This window comes from Rhinolophus hipposideros (assembly GCF_964194185.1).
Source record: "Rhinolophus hipposideros genome assembly, chromosome: 4".
Classification (NCBI taxonomy): domain Eukaryota; kingdom Metazoa; phylum Chordata; class Mammalia; order Chiroptera; family Rhinolophidae; genus Rhinolophus; species Rhinolophus hipposideros.
Window position 1 is genome coordinate 40,273,083 of NC_138050.1, and position 20,405 is coordinate 40,293,487.

General features: G+C 33.4%; 1 protein-coding gene across 1 annotated transcript in view; it reads right to left on the minus strand.

Annotated features, from left to right (window-relative positions):
- Positions 1–3,468: 3,468 nt before the first annotated feature.
- The window catches only part of TEX15 (testis expressed 15, meiosis and synapsis associated), a 59,403-nt gene continuing 42,466 nt past the window's right edge, over positions 3,469–20,405 (minus strand). Inside the window, exons 8-11 of the mRNA XM_081046388.1 lie at positions 12,362–19,692; positions 10,285–10,343; positions 6,925–8,192; positions 3,469–4,276 (exon numbers count right to left, since the gene is read on the minus strand). Coding sequence (XP_080902514.1) covers positions 4,236–4,276; positions 6,925–8,192; positions 10,285–10,343; positions 12,362–19,692 — 8,699 coding nt within the window. The 3' untranslated portion in view covers positions 3,469–4,235. The remainder of the gene's footprint in view (positions 4,277–6,924; positions 8,193–10,284; positions 10,344–12,361; positions 19,693–20,405) is intronic.

Consider the following 20,405-nt stretch of genomic DNA (forward strand, 5'->3'; position numbering starts at 1 on the left):
ATTCCTAAATCCAGTAGGATGAATTATATGGTTTTCCTCTTAAGACCTATAACACTAAGTACAGCATATATCGCACTAGTTCCCTCACTTTATTTCAATGGTTGTTTTCTTGCATGCTTCTCCCACTCTACACAGTCTATAAACTTCTTTCAAGCCAGAAACGCCTCATTTATTTTTCAATCCCGATGTCCATCAGACTGCTGAGCTCGGCAATATAAGGTGCTCAGTAAACACTTGTTCATAATTTGGTAGTGTATTTACATTGAATGGAATAGATTTTCATTGTCTTTATGAAAGCAAGCAAACTATTATCATTCCCACCCTCAAATTGTTTTTGGATAATTTTTTCACTTTGACTTGTATCAAAAAGAACACTCCTCATGAAATACCATTCACTAACATTATTTTTACTTTGCCCTTTCATGGGTCAGCAGATGGCTATAGGAGAAACTTTTTCATTAGTGCAGGTCCCTAGAGCAAGGACCCAGAAAGCACGGTAAGAAAATTAGTTTTTAGTCTGTCCTAATATTTTTCTCTGAAAAATTGGGGACGACCACAAATGTAACATAGCTGACTCAGTGGTTCTAAGTGTGCATTTTCAATAGATGACATATTTGAAACATTACTTCGTTTTCTTTTGTAAAACGAAGTTTAGCTGTAAGAAAGGTTAAGAGGGTGGGTGTAGCTCTAGGAAACTGTCACAAAAGTGCATGGGTCTTAGGAAAGTTCTGAAAATAATGAGGCACAGAAGGACAGTAGAGTGATTGCCTCTCCTGAGTGACATGGAGCAGAGTAAGCTTCAGGATAGCACCAAGATCGAGTGGAGACAAAATTCATTTTGAGGAAAGTGATGTTTTCATTAATATTCAAACATAGTTTCAAAACACCTTGGTTGGGAACCAGCGAATTAGGAGTCATTAGTTACTTAATTTAGTGTAACTCCCAATTTTCAAAATACATTCACTTCTTAATGTAACTGAAATAATTTTAGCCAAAGAGCTAGAATGATGTGTATGCATATTACCAATTGTTTCTTAATCAAACATGCAAAAATCTCAAATTACTTTAAAATGATAGGAGTTATAAATCCTAAGATAAATAGTTTCCTGGGACAACAATTAGAATGCAGTATATTTTAAGATCAAGGGTTCCACAAGATATTTCAAAGGAGACTTTTTTACAAATACCAGAGGGATTCTTCAGTGGTTGTAAGATTTAGAAATAAGATGGTAACTATATGAGTAAAGCAGACAGCAGAGTTTACAACCCAAGAAATAAGGATTTATATTGTAACAAAATTTTCCTGTCTTAATCTCTAACAAATTCTTTTAAATCTTATTTCCACATTGCATTGCTAACCAACAACCCCTTACCTTCTCAGTTTTTTTCATTAGCAACTGCTAAGTAGAAACCTGTAGTAATTGCTCTTAGAATTGTATTCATTAGAACTAATTTAAAAACACATTTGTTTTAGAATAGTAATTTTATTCCCTTACAATCCTATTTTCAAACTGCATGGATAATTGGGGGTTTATCATGGTATTTAAGAAATATTAATTTTGTATGAATTATATTTTAATATAACATAATTGACATTTAAACATTTCATCTGTTTCTCTAAAAGCTTATATCCGTATATTTAAGTTTACCAAAAAACTTCTTTGGGCGAATCCTGTCATTGGGAAAAGGGCATAGCTTTATATTTGGCTAGATTCAGAATTCAAGTTTTAGAGGCACTTTCACATTATGTATATTAATGTAAGGCAGAGTGATATAATCAGAATATAAGAATATAAAAGCTAGGTCGATTACCTCCTCAAAGAGGCCATCCCTGAACATCTCAGCTTATGTACCATCCATTCTTTATTCCATAAAGAATGTTTTTTACATATCACTTCTCATGATGTGAAATGAACTACTTACATGTTTATTACTTATCTCTTGACTGGAATGAGAACTGCATGAGGGCAGGGACTTAGGCTTGCCCTATGAAACTCCAGGCAGTAATGAAGTTTGTAAGAGTGAGGAGGAAGGAAGGAAGATGAAGGCAAAAGCAGCTGCAGTGGAAAGAGCGCTCCAGAAGTTTATTTAGTCATCTAATTAAGTCAGTTCTTTGTGGGTTGTTTTTCTTGCAATGGGTGTGGATAAACCAAGGACCACCCACCATTTATTCATTATTCAAGAAACACACACACACACACACACAACACACACACACACCCCTGAAACTAGAATGAATTCTGTTTATTCAAATAATTCCTCTTTAAGTTCCCAAACAATAATACTTACAAACAAGCAGAGTTTTTTTTGTTTATAATGTTTGCTCAAATTTTAATTGTTTTTTTTTTAGAACCAAAATAAACATTTGAGGGGAAAAATACTCTAGTTTTTCATCATGTTCTGTTTCAAAGTAGAAGTTTCAAATTTCTAACTTTAACTGAATATTTAGGTAAGATATTTTTCATTTTCTTTTTTTGAAGAAATTAAAACTCATGAAATAAAAACATCACAAAGATAATATCAATGGAATCTGAAAGTTGTTTAAAGAAAGTATCCTTAATTTAGAATATTTAACTATTGGTTTATCTAAAAGAAACATTTTTAATAATAAATTTGCAATATGTTTCTATGACCAAACATAAATCAAATGGCTGAGGCAAAGTTATTTTTCGAATAACAGTTAATATTATTGCTTTAATACTTGTTCAAGAGTTCTGATTTTTACAGGCTATTTTCAAATAAAACAACTATATGGACAAAATGTATACGTTATCTTGATATTGCTTTCATTATATAGTCTTTTTCAAATTCCTTATTTCTCTCAGTTGTAGTTCTTTACTTGACTTTCTCCGTTTAAATATCTGTTTGTTAGAGAAGAACCCTAAGTATTCTGAATTCTATCCTACTTGGTAAATGTGACTCAAGATGCTTATCTTAGGTGTTCTTAGTGCTTTTCTAAATTGAAAAATTAGTTACTGTAAAATAACTATGGCTGAATTACACTCTCTTTGGAGGCCTGTGCTAGATAACGTAATTTGCTAACTTAAAAGCTTTGAGAAAACTCTGAAGGTAAGCTATCTGTTTAGATTTAGCCAATGCAAATCTCTTGTCACATTTGAGGGCCCACTTGAAAAAGGTCTATCCAGTGGTGAGGGATCTTACAGAAAACAGAAATAGTTGTTGGTGGGCAGAAAGGTTGCTGAGACCATAGTTACACACTACACCCCTATTCTATAATGATTATTACTAAGGCATTTTTTTACTCTTGTGGAATGTTAAAAAGAAAATCTGTAAACAGTATTAAAAAATTTGTGAAAATGCTACATTGTTTAATTACAGAAGTATAACTAAACTAATGGCATAAGCTAAAGACATTATTCCCTATTATTCGCCACAAAATCACTAAAAACCAATTAAACTGTGAAATACGAATACAAAAGAAATAATACTGCAGAAAGGGCTCTTAGGAAAAAAGGTATTAAATGTGCTTTAATTTCAATATAATAAACTAAAAACGCTTCAAACTTAAAAACTGTAAAAATGTCTACTCAAGGACAAACACTGAAAATACGCAAAACTGCTACAATATATTTTACAGGTAAAAATTAGAAAATACTAAAATTAAAGGAATTTGTCCATTAGACACAGTAAAATTATAAATTACATAGTATCAAGAATTATAAAATTATTGCTCAACCAACCCAAGTTAAAAAAAATCCTACTTTAATCTAAGTCAAATGGCACAACACTACCATAAACAATGTACCAAAAATATTACAAACAAAATTCTTAAAAGATTTTACTACTATTGTTTAACCTTAATCATATTAAATGCTACATTTATTCTCCTTATTATATTAGAATAATCTCAAAGAAATTCTTTATATTGTTGGAATAGCTATGATAGCAACATTTCAAAAAACAAATTTCAAAAAATACTGTTAATGCTTCTGATGGCTAAGTAGATACTGAAAATAGCCTAATAAGAGTTCACTAAAACAACTGCACGAAAATAATTGCATGGAAATAATTTTGGTATTTTAGATGTTAGAAATTGATTTCCTTGCATTGTATGATACGCTGTTGCATTTAAAAATTTTATAAAAGGCTGTATGGTTTACATTTCCCACCACATTTATATATGTTTAAAATGTTAAAATAAAATATATTTAAGTAAAAACTACTTGGGAAAACTTGTAAATCTCCTTTATTTTTCAGTAGACAGAAGACCATTTTCAATGTCCTGGCTGAAAGGGTTCTTGATGTTGCCATGGAACTGGAAGAAAAAAAATACCAAGATTTGAGATAAGTTAGTGATGCAAACCAATGGCACATAACCGTACAACCAAAAGACCTAAGTTAGAGCCTAGGAGATCGAAGTTCAAACTGCACATCTGCTCTTTACTAGCCATGAGATCTCAAGGAAGTGATTTAAGGCTCTCCAAGGAGAAGTTTCCTCATCTGTAAAAGAACTATAGAACCTACATCTTTCTCAGGTAAATAAAGGATGGTACGCGCCTGGCACACAGGGCTCACTTAGCCCCTTCCTTTCATTCCATCCGTGGTGTTGAATGTGAGCATCATGAAAAAAACAGGAGTAAGTGGGTCACAGAGATTTTCACATCTTTAGAAGGATATAGTTCCTGTAAGTGTGCCAGCTGATCTCCAATGGATTAGTTGCACTCATGAAAACTAAAAGATGTGCTTATATTGCTATCCAATTTTTTCGAGTTACTTTTGGATACTACAATAAGTAGATCATTATTTCTTTACCTTTTATTTTTCACTTGACTAATATAAACAAGGAGGTAACAATTAAAATTTTTGAGAATCAAAGCTGGATTTGACTCCAGAGATATTTCTTTTAACATCACAAACAGCTTAAGACCACAAGAAAACTCTAACTATGAGAACATTTATGAAACAATTACATTCAAGACTTCCTATTCCAGTTAAAACGTCTACTTTAATTCATAGGTCTGTCTTCATAGGTCTGTCGCATCTATGAAGCAGTAGCAATGTATCAAATTAGCCAAAAAGTTGAAAAGGCACAGTCATATACTCTCCCTCCCCCACTCTTGCTTCTTTCTCCCCTCCTTTAGAGTTTTTTTTCCAGATTGTGTTTCTGTTGAAAAATTTCCAGTCCTGTATAAACTCATTTGATTGGACAGGGAGGAAAGGAAAAGATACACAGATAATTAAAACACCACACAATACTCACATGTCTTATGGAAACAAAAAGTACTATGGCAGTACAAGTGCAACTGTCCTGAGCCCTCCCCTAACCAACCCCCCCTACCTCCTGAGTGGAGACCAAAGCACCAGCTCCGTTCCCCTGTCACATGGGAGAACAGAAAGAAAGAAGTTCAATGTGGTTTATACAGAGGTGGAAGTAGTGGGAGATGAGGCTTGTATATGCAAGATTGTGAAGGGCCCTACATTCCAAGCTAATTTGAGTTTTATCCTACAGGTGATAGGGTGCCAGTGGTAATCACAGAGGAACTCCTGTGATCAGATTTTTTTTTTCTTGTTTGTGAAACTCCCTTAGGTCAGGGGTTGTTTCTTTTTTCTTAATTCGGGTTGTTTCTTTTTCCTTAATTCATTTTAAAATTACGATTGACATACAATAGTATATTAGTTTCAGGTATACAATATAGTGGTCAGACATTTATACATCTTACAAAGCGATCATCATAAGTCTAGTAACCATCTTTTACCACAGTTATTACAATATTATTGACTATATTCCCTATATTGCACTGATCAGATTTCTTAATTAGAAATAGAACTATGTTAACAGTTCGGACGAATGAATGAATTCAATTCATTAATTTGTAAAAAAAATGCAGGATTGAGAAATAACTTTTGAATTTAAAAGAAATTTTCTTACATTTCTCTGTTTGCGACATTAAGAGTTTAACTTTCTTTACAGTATATTTTACCTCTGATCATTTGGGTGTTAGTAGATAACTGTAGTTTTTGCAGAATTATTGTTTAAAATCTTTGCTTTAACTCTGGTAAATATATATTTTAATTTTTTTAATTTATTGGGGTGACAATTGTTAGTAAAATTACATAGATTTTAAGTGTACAATTCTGTATTACATCATCTATAAATCCCATTGTGCGTTCACCACCCAGAGTCAGTTTTCCTTCCGTCACCATATATTTGGTCCCCCTTACCCTCATCTCCCACCCCCCCACTCCCCATTTTAATTTTTAAATCTATATTCTAATTGTGATTTTCACAAATAGAATTTTGTTTAAGGTAAAAATTTTCAAGTTCCAGTGGCAAACTACCAAGTTGTTCTATCAACAAATGCCAACTCCATTTTCACTTCTGCCAAGATGATATATTAGAATACAGAAAGAAAGAGAAAGGTTGCTTTATCTGATTGAAGTTTCTTTTTCCACCCTGGTTTTTGACTCTATCAAAATAATGTATGTTCCCAGTAGGAAATCTTAGAAAATACAGAAAGACACATTCCACACACCCCAAATTTTATCACCCAGAGCCCAACAAGTTAAAATGTTGGTGTATTTCATTTCAGGATTTCTATGCAATTCTTTGCTTACATAGGTAAATTTATATCATATAGTTTTAAAAACTGTCATCAAAAACTTTTATAAGCCTTTTAATGGTTGCATCGTATTTCATGTAATGGATTAACAATAATTTTCTTAATTACTCCCTAAAGTTGGGTTTTCTTGGAGGACATATTAGTGAAATTAACAATTCTTTTTTTCCACGTTTGACAACTAGATTTCAACATAATTCAACTCTGCCTGATATTTGAACTATTCTACAGATCTGCATGGAAAAATGAATGCTATGTATAATCACTTGTAAATCCTATGTATATAAATATACAAAGATAAAAGCAAAAACTCAATGAAACAAGTATTAAAACTTGTGAAACTCACCATAAGTCCAAGGAACTTCTGGAAGCACACCTGAACCAGGAGGGTAAGGGTATGTAGCTTGCGGTAACGGTTGACAGGAAGCATACTGTGAAAATGTTGGCTGCTGAAAATTATAAGAAACAGGCATTTGAGGTTGAAAATGCCCATTTCCTGGCACGAAGCTATATGCTTGTGGCTCCCCAGCAAAGTAACCAAAATATTGAGAGTACAACTGATTAGAATGTGTATTTTGGGCAGTACTTGAAACTGCAGTTGACATCTCAGAAGGAGGTGGCTGTACTTCATACGATGTTATCCCCTGGTATGTGTGGGTAACGGAACTGCCATTGCTGCTGCTGTAATGATAAACACACCAAGCATAGTAAGGATATGAAGTTCCAAATGAGTGCTCAGAAGAATTATACATCGGGGCACATGCAGGCTGTGGAAGTTCATTCCCGTATGTGGCAACATTCTGAGTTAGGACTTTTGAATTTTCATTATTCTGTTCATAAAAAGAGTGTTCTGCTGTTCGATCAACATTAAGGGTTTTGTTATCAGATCCTTCAAGAGGTACAGTAGTGAGATTCAATGTATCTTTCATATATTTTTCGTTTGATTCAGTGTTTGCAGGCTGTGTTTCACTTATTTGCAGAACCGGAATTTTGTTCTGGATAAATATGGGGTCTGGAGAATTGGTGCATGTAGACTTTTTAATAGGTGAATTTAGTATTTCATTATCTTGACTTTCAAGGACGGTATCATTCATTTCTAAATTGGCCTGGATATCCCTCACAAAATGGAAAACAGGCTGTGAGGGCACTGATGCATGAGGCAGCAGAGAAGCATCAGTTCCTGGTTTTATGTATGAGGGACAAGATTTCTCTGTAGGATCTGGGGAATTCTTAAGAAATTTCTGTGAAGGTGTTTCAAGGTCTTTTGAAAATGTGCCATCTACACTGTTTTGGTTACAAATTGTAAAAGAAGAAAAAACTTTCTTATCACTTATGGTTTCAGCAGCAATAACATTCACATCTCTTTTCTTCATGCTATTTAAGTTTTCTTGTTGTCCAGTGAAATCTTCTGAAGTATTAGATGAACAATTAGTTGTAATGATTTTATTTTCCAACTTAGACATGCAAGTGTCTTTTAGGTTCTTTAAAGGTAATGATGAGCCAGGGAGTGGTCTTTGCATTTTAACCTGTTTTGGAGATACATGGTTTCTTTTCAGATTGTCAGATGAACTTGGTCCTATTTCATTTTCACTTTTGGGATGAGATCTTGTGGTCCTATTAAGTGTAACACATACATACAAACAATTTTAAATATACAGTTGCAAAACTTTAATATAAATACATTATTTGAAATTTTTATTCAGGAAAAAAGTTCTTAATATTTACATTTTCTCTTTCTGTTGGGAGTATACAAGTAACCTATTTCCCCAGTTTTACTACCTTGCTTTGAATCTCCGTACTTTTCCTCCTAAAAGTGGTATACTCCACATTTCAAACACGTATTTTGGAACTACACAGTGCTGCCAATATTGTAAAAAATTATTTTATGCTTTGGACATTTCCTGATAGAGGCTTTTAGAAGTAGAAAAGAGTCATTATTCAATTTTTTAGTACAGTTTTTAATTCATATACCTCCAACACACAAGTCTTTACTTGTAAATGGCTATATATAATTGGCAAAACTATAAGATATGCCCCTCCCAACCTCCAAAAAGCTAATTTTCTGTTATTACAAACTACTAAAAGTTATTTTGTCTGTTCAAGGTCAAGGATAGGAAAAGCAGACTTCCAAAATTCCTTGCCACTTTAATATCCTTGCAGTTCTACCTAAATTTAGACAGTCTAAAGCAAGCTGAAGGAAGCATCTATTATGGGAATGTACAGAGCCAAACATAGGTCCCTAAGATAATTACGCCTTTCGGTGTCTCATCAGATTCTTTTAATTACATGTGGAAAAGAACATGTTAAAAAGAAAAAAGTAACCGCTCCTCCACAGTCAAGAGAAATTAACCATTGGCCTCAAATTTGTATGTTGCACTTATGAAACTAAAAGCCCCATACTTGACTTAATCCAGCTTCCTTAAAAGGCACTTTAATGACATCCTACATCATCATCCAACCCCATATAATACTTTCACAGAGTTTACAGAAGGAACAATTTTGACTTTATTACATTTCCAATGATGTTTCAGTGATGTCTCAAACTTATAGATCGATAGTTGCCCATATGGTCTGTCCTTTTATGTATTTTCTTAGAGGATTTTCTTCCATGAAGATAGGACCTTATATTAACCTTATAATTCATTTTCCTGCTAAGTGAGACAAAGTTTGACTCTATGAGTAGCCAATACTGCCTATACTTAGTTTACCAAAAACTAAGATGATTTATGTTATCCTTCTAACAGTCTATTCATCTTTACGCCACTACTCAACTACTCAGAGTCATACGTGCCAGGAAAAGGATTCTAGAAATGCAGTAAATAAAATGCTGTATTTAAAGAAGCAAAACCAAGTAAGACAGAAATGAGCATGCTTGTCCTTTTTATTCTGTATTATTCATTCTCCTTCATAAAATGGAAGAAAAGATGGAAGAAAAGAAAGCTTATCATAAATTGAAAATCTTACAGGACTGAATGAAACAAGAGATGGTCACCAAGTGCAGCAGTGCCACTTCATATCAAAATGAGAAAAATATGAATAATATAAAAAATATAAATAATAAAAATAAATTCAGTTTAAAGAGCTAGCCTTTATTTTGAAATCATATTCCTTCTATAGTATGGTGTTAAAACATTCTTTTATGAAACACTGGTCTATTTACAATATGTATGTTTGTTGATGACTAAGTTCCCACTTAGTAATGTAAGTTGGCAATTTATATCGTTTTAACCAATTTGGAAATTACTGGTCTGTAAAGTCCGTAAGTTTAAAAAACTCAATCTAATCACTTGCCCTATTTTTTTATGCCCTTTTTAGTAAACCAGTCACCAAACACAATCAGTTTTTTAAGTAATGCCTGTCAAATATGAATTTTACTTTTTTATTATGTAAAACATCACCCTTTTCTAATCCCTGGCTGACTTACTATTTCTAACCATACTTAGAATGTCCCTACCCTTTACAGTATTGAAAAACACATTTCATAGGACACTGTCCTTCAATACTTATAGAATGAAGTCCAAACTCTTTAGACTTAGTGCACTGCATAAACTGAGACAATGTTCTTCTCCTTCCTTAACTTACTCTTGTCCGCTAAGTTACATGTGTGATCCAACAGAGGTACATAAATATTGTTTTAGTCTTATTCCTTATTGTATACTCAATTTTGTTTAGTTTTTCTTCAGATAGGGCTGATGGCAATTCCTACCTTGGATGCTTCAACGTTGCCTTTTCTCTGCTGATTTTTGTGACATCTTTCACGTTAACCTATATTTAAAAGATATAAATTAAGCCTACATCGGTGATGGTTCAAAATACAATATATTTATTATTTTAATATCAGACATTTCCAATTGCTTGTTCTGTCATCAGCTAAAATGCACTAAAACTACATTAATTAATGATCCTCCCCTTCAGGAAGTAGTGACTCTGCTGGACTTCCCGTATTTCATAAATTTTTGGAGACCCGTTTTTAAAAAGAAATTTGCAAAATTCTTTTTATCCCCACATTTTATAACACTGTTAGCTCTTTTATACATTTTAGTACACCAGTCACTAAGCCCTATTGTAAGTAATGTCTGTCAAATATGGATTTTCCTTTCTTATTTTGTGAAAATAGCACCCTTTTCTAAGCCCTGGATGACTTACTACTGCTAACTATACTCAGAATCTCTACTTTTAAATCATTGAAAACAACACAAGCCACAGGACACTATCCTTCAATACATACAGAACAAAGTTCAAACTCCTTAGGTCTATATTTAAGGTATTTTATAATCTGAAACAATATACTTCTCCATCCTTATCTTGTCCACTAAGTTAAATTTTTGTTCCAGACTTAATTTTAAACTCCTTTCTCAAAAAGATCAGTAAGCATTGTGTCTTTGCTCATATTATTTTCAATAACTTAGATACCCTCTTCATTTTTACATTGATTTCGTGTTTATTCCTTTAGGGCAAAGCTTTGGTTTGTGTTCTTCCATAAAAATCAACAAATAAACCTTCTCTAATTTTTTTTTTTGCTTTTTTTCTCAATACTTACAAAACCTTTTCAGTACCACTCTCATTTTAATTGATGTGGAGTACACAACTTGTATTCTCGTTTTGGAAGTATGTTTATAAACTGGTTGTTTATTAAGCATTTTCCTATAAACATAGTGTAATAAAGGATGATTAATTTCCTAGTCTTTAGAACTAGTTTAACTAATGAATACAATTAGAGTAAGCTGAGAAGAATCCTATTTTGCATATAGGTTTTTCTTTCTTTACTTCTAAACTGAGAAACTCCCAAAAAACTCTAAGAGAAGCCTCAGAGCAAATTGGGCAATTGGCGCAATTGTAGGTACAGGCTCTGGAGCTAGATTGCCTGGTTTTACACCTGGGCTCTCCATTTTACTAATTCTGTGACCTTGGGAAAGTTATTTAACCTTTCTACGTCTCAGTTTCCAGACCTTTAAAAATAAGGTAATAATAGTGCCTACATCAGAAGGCTTTTGAGAATAATAAGAGTTAATATTTGTATAATCATTAGAACTGCACCAAGCATACAAGAAATGTTGTATAAAATTTGTTAAATAAAATGTGTTAATGTAGAACTTTTTCTAATGCTTTCATAATCATCTATCAAAATTATCTGTCCTATTTTTTCCATATCTTGGCTATTGTGAATAGCAGTGTAGTAAACATAGGAGTGTTTTTTCAAATTAGTGTTTTCGATTAGTGTTTTGGATAGCTATGTACGGTGTTAGACTTGTAGTAGACTTGGGGAGGTTATCACTTTGTGAGGTGTGTAAATGTCTAATCATTATGTTGTTTTGTACACCCGAAACTAATAAAAAAAATCTGTCCTATTTCTCCATGTGTGTGATAATAGTCAAGAATACAGGCTCCATTAGCCAGTTTTTAATATTCACTACATTAAGTATTATACTACACTACATTACTTATTATACTACTCAAATACTTGGTCACTCAATTCATATTCATCACTTGGGCTTTCCCTTAAGAACTAATTAAAATTCACATTTCTCTAAGAAGTGTTCTCTAAGTTAATTTATTTAATTTGTAAGTTTAAAAGACATTTGCAAAGTATCCCTCATATATAGAATCATTTATATTTTATAGATAATATAAATTGCTAATCTAATACTTCAGTTAGTAAATTCATTTTGCAAGGCAATATTTAAAGCATTCTCAATTTTTACAACTGAAAACTAATTTGCTTAAAGACTATACTTGTTCTCAAAAAGACTACTACACAGGTTTTGTTTCAAAGCATTTGTTACCTTTTGTTTTTTACAACTGGAAATAGTAGTGTTTTTCTCTTGTTCCCGAGAGTCTTCACAGTTATATACAGTGATAGGTCGTTTTTTAGAAGAATCTGAAACATTTGTCATTACGCACTCTGAAATTGAGGCTACCTTCATATAAGTACTGGATTTATTGATACTCTTCCTAGGTTTTACATGAACATTCATTTTTCCTTTTCTCTTCAGTTGGAAAGTCTTCTTTTCGTTATGTAGCATTTGGCATAAAATAAAGGAAATGGTTAATTCAGCATTTTTAGCACATATTATCTTCATATGTTCAATAGTTTTCATGACTTTCATAATATGGGCTATTTTCCCTAAATCTCTCTGAGGGGCAGTCGTTATATTTTTGAGCAGTGTAGAAAACTGACTGTAGTTGCATTCTAACTCCATCATAGTGTTTCCATAATTTATGGATGCTATACATGGCACAAGGTCAATATATGTGGATGCAGAATACTTAGACTTCTCTAGAAGTTTTTTTATTTCTGAAAGTTCTTCAAGTTCTCTTGAGAACAAATGAAGAGCATAAGAGCAATTAACAGCTTCATTATATTTACAGATATTATCCCGATCTTTCTTAACTTCAGATATAGCAGTCTCTATCACTTTCGAAAGGCAATCTGTTGGGTTATCTTTAAGAAATGAAAAAGAAGCCAGTTTTTCTTGACATTGAACCACCTCAGGAAGAAGTGACAAATCAAACCAAAGCATACCTCGAAACCTCTGTTTGTCTAGTTTTATTGCCATTGAGTTTTTAAGAAAGTGAACTGTTTCTGAGAGCATGGTGAATTCGATATAAGTTTCAATGGCTGCAGGTTTTAAAATTATAGCCTCATGGTTGTGGTTTTCCACTATGTCCAAAACATTTTCTTTGGTGATGAAAATATTATCTCTGTTATCTTCTTGCAGCATGTAAAAGTATTTTTTTAAAATTTCTAAGTGATCAGTACATCTCAAAGTTAGTTCCTGTAATTTTTTAAAGTCAGCAAATTCAGCTTGATCCAATATTTCACTAACACAACAGAAATCTGGGTGTGAAGGCAAAGTACTGTTAAAACTACAGTTTTCTATGCTAATTGCTTTGTTTATTAGATCATCTGACTTTCTGGTAACAATCATAGTATTGTCCTCAAGTCCAATGTTGGAAATCTGTTCACTGCTTAAATCTTTAGACAATGTAGCATATATCTTCTTCAACTTAGAAAAAGAATGTCGATTCATTTCCAGCAGTGTTTTTTTGTTCTTCTGTCCTGAGTATTTTTTCCTGAAAGATTGCTTCTTCTCTTTCCAAACAAGACTTTTGGCAGCATCAAAAAAGATGTGTTCCAGACCATAAAGAGATATGTTAATACCTACTGCCTCATTGCTTTTGATAAAATTCACTTTTGAGGAGATCATTTCAATGATAATCCACAGATGGTCTTGTTTTCCTGGATAGGAATCAACTTTAGGAGAGTCCCCATACATACTGATCAGCTTTAAAGTACTTTTTCTTAAAGTTTCTAGGTCTTCTAAACTATCTCCAAAGTTAACTCCGCAGGTAAACGGAACAGAAAGAGAAAAGTCAAAGCAATCAGAACATTGCTTCAGTACTGCCTCACACTCATTAATCTGTCGTCTGTATTTTAAGAATGCATAGTATGAATTGTTTTCCCTTTTGGTTTCTTCAAACAATTCAATTAATTGATAGTGATAGTTCTGCAACTCACAGAATGCATTATATTTTAACCTTCCTTGAAAAGCAGGATAGAAATTGGATTGTTGTTGAAATCCACGTGGCTTTCCAAGCAGCTCACCATATAACGTCTCATCATACCAAAGCAAGCTTCGGAAAGTTGGTTCACCTCCTAAGAGCCTTTTTTTGTTTTCAATGAATTGAATAGTTTCCATCATCATTTGGAGTTCTACCAAGGAGTCAACAGCACACGGTTTTAATTTCTGTTTGCAATTATTCCATAGGTTTTGTTCTACCAACAGTTCTCTTGAAATCAAGACCCGTTCAAGTGAACATTCTTGCTTTCTTTCAAAAGCTTCAACAAACAAAGGGAGAATATTTTGACAAACCTTAGTTTCTTCCTGTAGACTCTGCAAAGATGATGCTTCATCTGCCCTCCTCAAAATTTGAGCTATAAGAGCCGAGTGATTAACTGAGCAATGTTTTTCTTTTAATTGATTCATGCATGATGTAGGCTTCTTCTTCTCAATAGTGATTTTGGAGGGTTCAGAATGAGCATGTAAAATAGGCACATGGTTCATTCCTATAATGTCTGGTTTGGAATTATAGGTTATTTCTGAATGCAAGGTAGAGTCAGACTGAGAGTCATTACTAACTTTAACTCCCTCCTCTTTCTCTCTTTTGTTAAGCTGGTTAGAAACTGTGTTATTCAAAGAGATTGCCTCAGTAACATTTTTAATGCTTAGATTAGAATCAATCAAGTTATTTTTAACTGTTTTCTTACTTAAGTAGGAGGATTTGCCCAAAATCTTATTCTTTTGATTTCTGTACTCAGTCTTAAAAGCTGGTCCTGCAGTCATACTCTTTTTGTGAATTGAACCTTTTGCTTTTTCTGCTTGTTTAACTTTCCACATTTTTCTGCCCTGAATGTCTTTCTTTGCAATACATTTTTTTGAAGAACTGTTTATATTATCTTTGAAGAGCAGAGAACTATCACTGGAGAATAGTTTCTTCATTATACTTGCCCCATAACTTTTACTTTCTTCAGTTACTGGCATGAGATCCAACTCAGAATTCTCAGTAACATTTATTTCATTCCTGTCTATATGAAAGCAATGACTTGGAGAGCACTGTTCTGTCTTTAGAAGCTCCTTTCCACCACGTCCTTGCTGACAATGTGGTACTTTGGTGGAGGTTGCAAAAGAATCTATAGCAAAACTTCTCTGCTTATCCAAATAAGATGTTGGTGATTCTGCCTCACTGTCTGTCACTGGAACAGGTGATACCAATTGAGGAATACTGTTACACTTGTTACTTGTTGTCAGAGTTAGAGTTAATGGGTCCATAAGAATGTTTCCTGTAACAACAGTGCCTGGTTTGGAGCTCTCATTAGGAGCTGTCCATTTTTCTAGAGGAAAATTTCCTTCCAGGTTGCTTTTATAATCAGATAAAAGAAGGTTATCTGGTTTGTAGATATCAACATTTAAAAAGTGCTTCACAGTTGATTCTACGCCTGAAATAACTATGTCAGTTTTCACCTCTGTGTGAGCTATACAAGTCACATCATAATTTTTGTCTGTGCTAAAACTTGAATTGTTTTCATTTACGCAACATAAAGATACTGAATTACTTTTATTTATTATTTCATTAGCTTCAGCACTTTCTTTTATTGCATCTTTATTATATGCTGAATGGTTCTCAAGCTTTTCATATTTATTAATGTTCAATAAAGATTTTATGTCGATTTGATTTGCTTTTTCACTTAGTTTCTCATCTGAGTGCTCTGGGGAAAACAGACACCCAGTTTTTCCAGAAAAGGGCTGAAGTTCTGATGATCCTGGATTCCTCATCCTGCTACTGGTATAAGCTGACTGAGTTGTACTTTGGGATGTGGAGCACAGGGTGAACTGGGATTCGAGATATTCTGGATCACAAAAGTCTCTCATGTGAATAGTGATGTGACTTCTAGAGAGACTGCTGGACACATTTTTCATAGAAAAGCACTTTATGATTCTCTCTCCACTTGTCTTATAAGACTTGTGCTTTGATACATGAGTCAATGATTTATCAACTTCAAATGCCAAAGCTCTTTTCTCTCCTGGTTTGTCATATTTTTGTTTTGACATAAAATGCTTAGAGGAATAACAGCTTTTCTCAGAAACAGAATTATAACCTTGAAGGTCACACATTTCCCAGAAATTATTACATATTATTGCATATGATTTTGGTAATGGGCCCTTACTTGTTTCTCCCTCTTTAGCTATAAGCTGCAAGGACATGTGAACTCTTCTACAAGCTTTTTTAAAGTGAAGATCAGCTCTGTCAAGTTTTCTGGAAAGACGTTTGCTTCTGCATAAAGATGTTTCGCTCTTTAGAATATCCAGGACACTCCTAATGTGTTTTTCTGACCGTGAAAAGGTTTTAATTCGTTCTTTGGATAATGAAGAAAAACACTCCAATGAGTCCTGACTGGCTAGCCTCCTCCTCTTCTCACAAATTTCATGATGTCTTGAATCATTATTTGGCATGTTCAGGTCCCTAAAAAGTGTATGTCGCTTTCTTTTGCTATTTCTTGCTTCTGTGTCCTTTTTACTTTTAGTATCACTACAATCAGTTTTTGACTTTGTAAAGAAACAGCTTCTTTCATTACTTATTGTTGTGGCATTGGAATGTTCAGTAAGCAAAGGTCCACTAGTTTGTTCTTCAGAAGAAAGTGAGATTTCAGATTTACTCACTAGTGCCGATTCTTGCTTTACATTACCCAACTCATCTACACATGGATAATTTGAATTTTCACCAGAACACTGGGAATAAATTTCAAATCCCAGAACTTTCCCCTTCTCCTCACTTATTTCTGGTTTTGTGGCTTCAGTTATATATTTGCAACAATTATCTTTCAATGTAAGGTATTCAACAGTGGAACTGAATTCTGGCGTACACGTATTATTAGTAATTGTAATTTGTAGATCTGGAAGTAAAATTGAGTTGGAGAATTCTGCTTTGTTTTTTTGTGCAGAAGAAAGAAAACAATTACTTTCCTCAGAGTAGTGCTGATCACTATTCTTTCTTCTTGTGCTGCTTTTCAAATCTTCCTTCTCCTCATTATTGCTTCCTAATAGACCTTCCCAATCAATACGAGATTTCAGAGCATCATATGAGGTCCCAAATTCTTCATAAAGTATACTTCCACGGCTATGAGTATCTCGTCGAAATAGAAGAGGACCATGACACTGTTCTGATCCTCCTTCAATCTCCTTTTCCAATTCGAAACTTTGAAGAACTGAGTTGTCACTTATTGATTGATGAAATGAGTCGTGTAATTTATTTTTATCCATATCCATTTCACAATCAGAAACCCTATGTTTCACTAACGAACCAAAATCTGAACTTTCAGAAGGACAGGTTTCTTTAAGTTGGTATCTTTGGTGATCTTCATGATTTGTGCCTAACGTGGGCAACATGGTACCAACCATCTGTACTGCAGCACTGCAGGCTATATGCATTGAAGAACTTGCAGTTTCAGGAAAGATGGAAGCCAAATGCTTCACACTCCTTCCAGTATTCTGAGTATCTTTTGGCTTTATGGCAGTGATCGTATCTTCAGTTCCTAATAATGTAGTTTCTGTAGATATGTATTTTTCCCCCCAAGTCAAATTAAATGTAGTAGAAAATTCATCAGAATTCTGAATTTCTACACTACTGTAATTTTTATTCTGCCTCCTTTCATCTATACCGATTAAATTTTTATTTATATGAAAACCCTGCTTCTCATCTCCACATATATTCTCTATGTTGTTTTCTGTAGATGAAACAATGTCTTTCTCTTTAGCCTCATTTTGGTTTTCTTTATCATTATGTCTTTGTTCTCTGAAATCAATATTCAGGTGTGCATCATTATTCAACTGTGCATTACAGAACAGAGTGTGATCTTGACTTTTATCATCAATTTGAAGTGTTTCTTTGCAGTCTCTTTGAATGTTCTCTAATGACACTGGATCATTTTCATTTTCTCTATGGATGTATGTATGTTTTCTAGCTATGCTGCAATTTGAGTTGTCATGAGCTGTTTTAATGTCATGAGACAAAAGAACTGTATCAACTGGCAGTTCTTTGGTCTGGGGAATGTCTTCTGCAACCTGGAAAGCATCAGTTATAATGCTAACACAATTTTGATTTGTTTTTTCCAATTTCAGTTCCATTAGGTTTTGAGAAATGGCAAATCTTGTATGGATATTATCTTCATACTCCAAAGAGTGCTGAGAATGCTTTTGTGAAAGGTTCTCCACTCTTGGAGTAAGATCATTTTGTAATTCCAATGCTAGACACTCTGGCTTATACTTATTCTTTGAGCTAGACATGGGAGATTTTGGTATGTCTAACTCTTGAATTATTAACACTTGATCACATTTCCCCCCAAAAGAATCTAGACTCTCATCCTGTTTGTATTCTTGGTGCAAAGAAATGTAACTATCTACTGGACTGATTTTTGTTTCATTAGTACAATAATTATCAATTTCTTTCCAAAAATTTTGCTTTTTTCCATGTTTAGAATTGTCTTCTGGGTCAGTTAAGTTTCTCTTCTTCCCAATATTTTGAATGTACTCATCTATGCCTTCTTTCTTTTGGAATGGAAAAACTGTAGATATTTGGTGATCAGGCTGACATATAGTTTTTAAATTAGAAGACTGTGATTCCTGAAAAATGTGACTATTATGCCCTTTTGCACAAGTATTCACTGATTCATAAGAATTATGTGGCTCACTAATTTGTTCAATTAAAAGTGGGATGTTGCTTCTCTGTTGGGATCTCTGTATTTTTTCCTCACTGTGTTTTTGGTTCTCAACCTCTGAAACTACATTTGACGAACACATTGAGAAGGAAAAATTGTCTTGGTCCTGACATTGTCCTTTCATAGTAATTTTATTGGGAATTGTATAATCATAGTTCTTAGAGCCCATGTTGTGAGCCTGAGATTGTGAATCATCAAAAGAAATTTTGGAGCAAGAGGCATCCAAACAATTAGTAAGATCACCAGGCATGCCTTCAGATGAGGAGGCTGAATTAGTTGGCACAGATAGGTCTATTTCTGAATTAACAAAATCTAAACTCTTCTCAGATGGCAAAATCTCATTTAAACCTGCAATAATATTATGTTTTTTCATGCTTTCTTCTCTTCTCATCAGTCTTGGGTCTTTGATGAGTTTTGAAGTAGTAACTGTGCTTGAACCAATATTGCTATGACAGGGAAAAGCAGCAGAAAGACCACTTAGAACACCTTTAAGATGTGTCAAATTTAACAAGAGGTCACCATTAACACCTTCTCTGGTATCACTGGGAATAAATGAAAGATCTGAATCATATGCATGTACTTGAGAAGTGTCTCTACATTCTGGTAAATTGTGCTCCATCTGTCCACTACATGTTTCATGTATAGAAATGTTTCCATTTTTCACATTTCCATAGAAATTAGAAATAGTTGAATTGGAAGGATTTATCCCTGAATTGGACAAACAGTTTTCCTGAACAAATGGATCTACAGGTTTCCTGAAATGCTCAAAGACGACAGTAGCATCTTTTCCTTTTCCAATTCTTTTGGCCACTGTACAGTTATTTAGAGAACATGTTCTTTCTGTGGAAATAATAAAAAAAATAGGAAGAAAAAGTATTTTTACAAACAACTATATTAATACAAGTAAACTATGTCATGAGTGATTTTAACTGAAAGTTCACCAAATAAACTTACGATGATTCAAGTATATTCTCAGCAGAAAAAGCAAGGGAAGTATGAGTAACAAACCAATAAAGTATAAATGATGGAGCATAAAACTCTGTCCTAGAAACCTTACTAAAGAAGTATTTGCCATAAAAGAATTTGAATTCTGTCAAATACTAAGAAATAGACAAATTAAATAGGAATAAAAAATGTTTCTCATAGACTAGGTATTTATCATATTAATTTCCTATATTCAGATATTTAATAATAGAATCTGCATATTAATAGGCAAAACCGTTTTCCTCTATCTACTGTGATCTTGATTTATTTCTCACTATCATGGGAGAACAAAAAACGGAAAGAAAAGAGGAACAAGGTGGAGAAGTAGTGGGGAGAAAAGATAAAGTTTCCACAAAATCCTTCCCAGGAGCTAAAGCAAACCACTACCCCTACTGCACAATGAAATAAGTATTCCTGCAAATGATATATATATAAATAAAACCTGGAAAATAAAAGCAAATCATAATTGCCAAAAAATAGAAACAACCTAAATATCTATCAACTGATGGACAGATGTAGTGTACTTGTACCTATACAATGGAATGTTATTCCATAAAAAAGAATGAAGT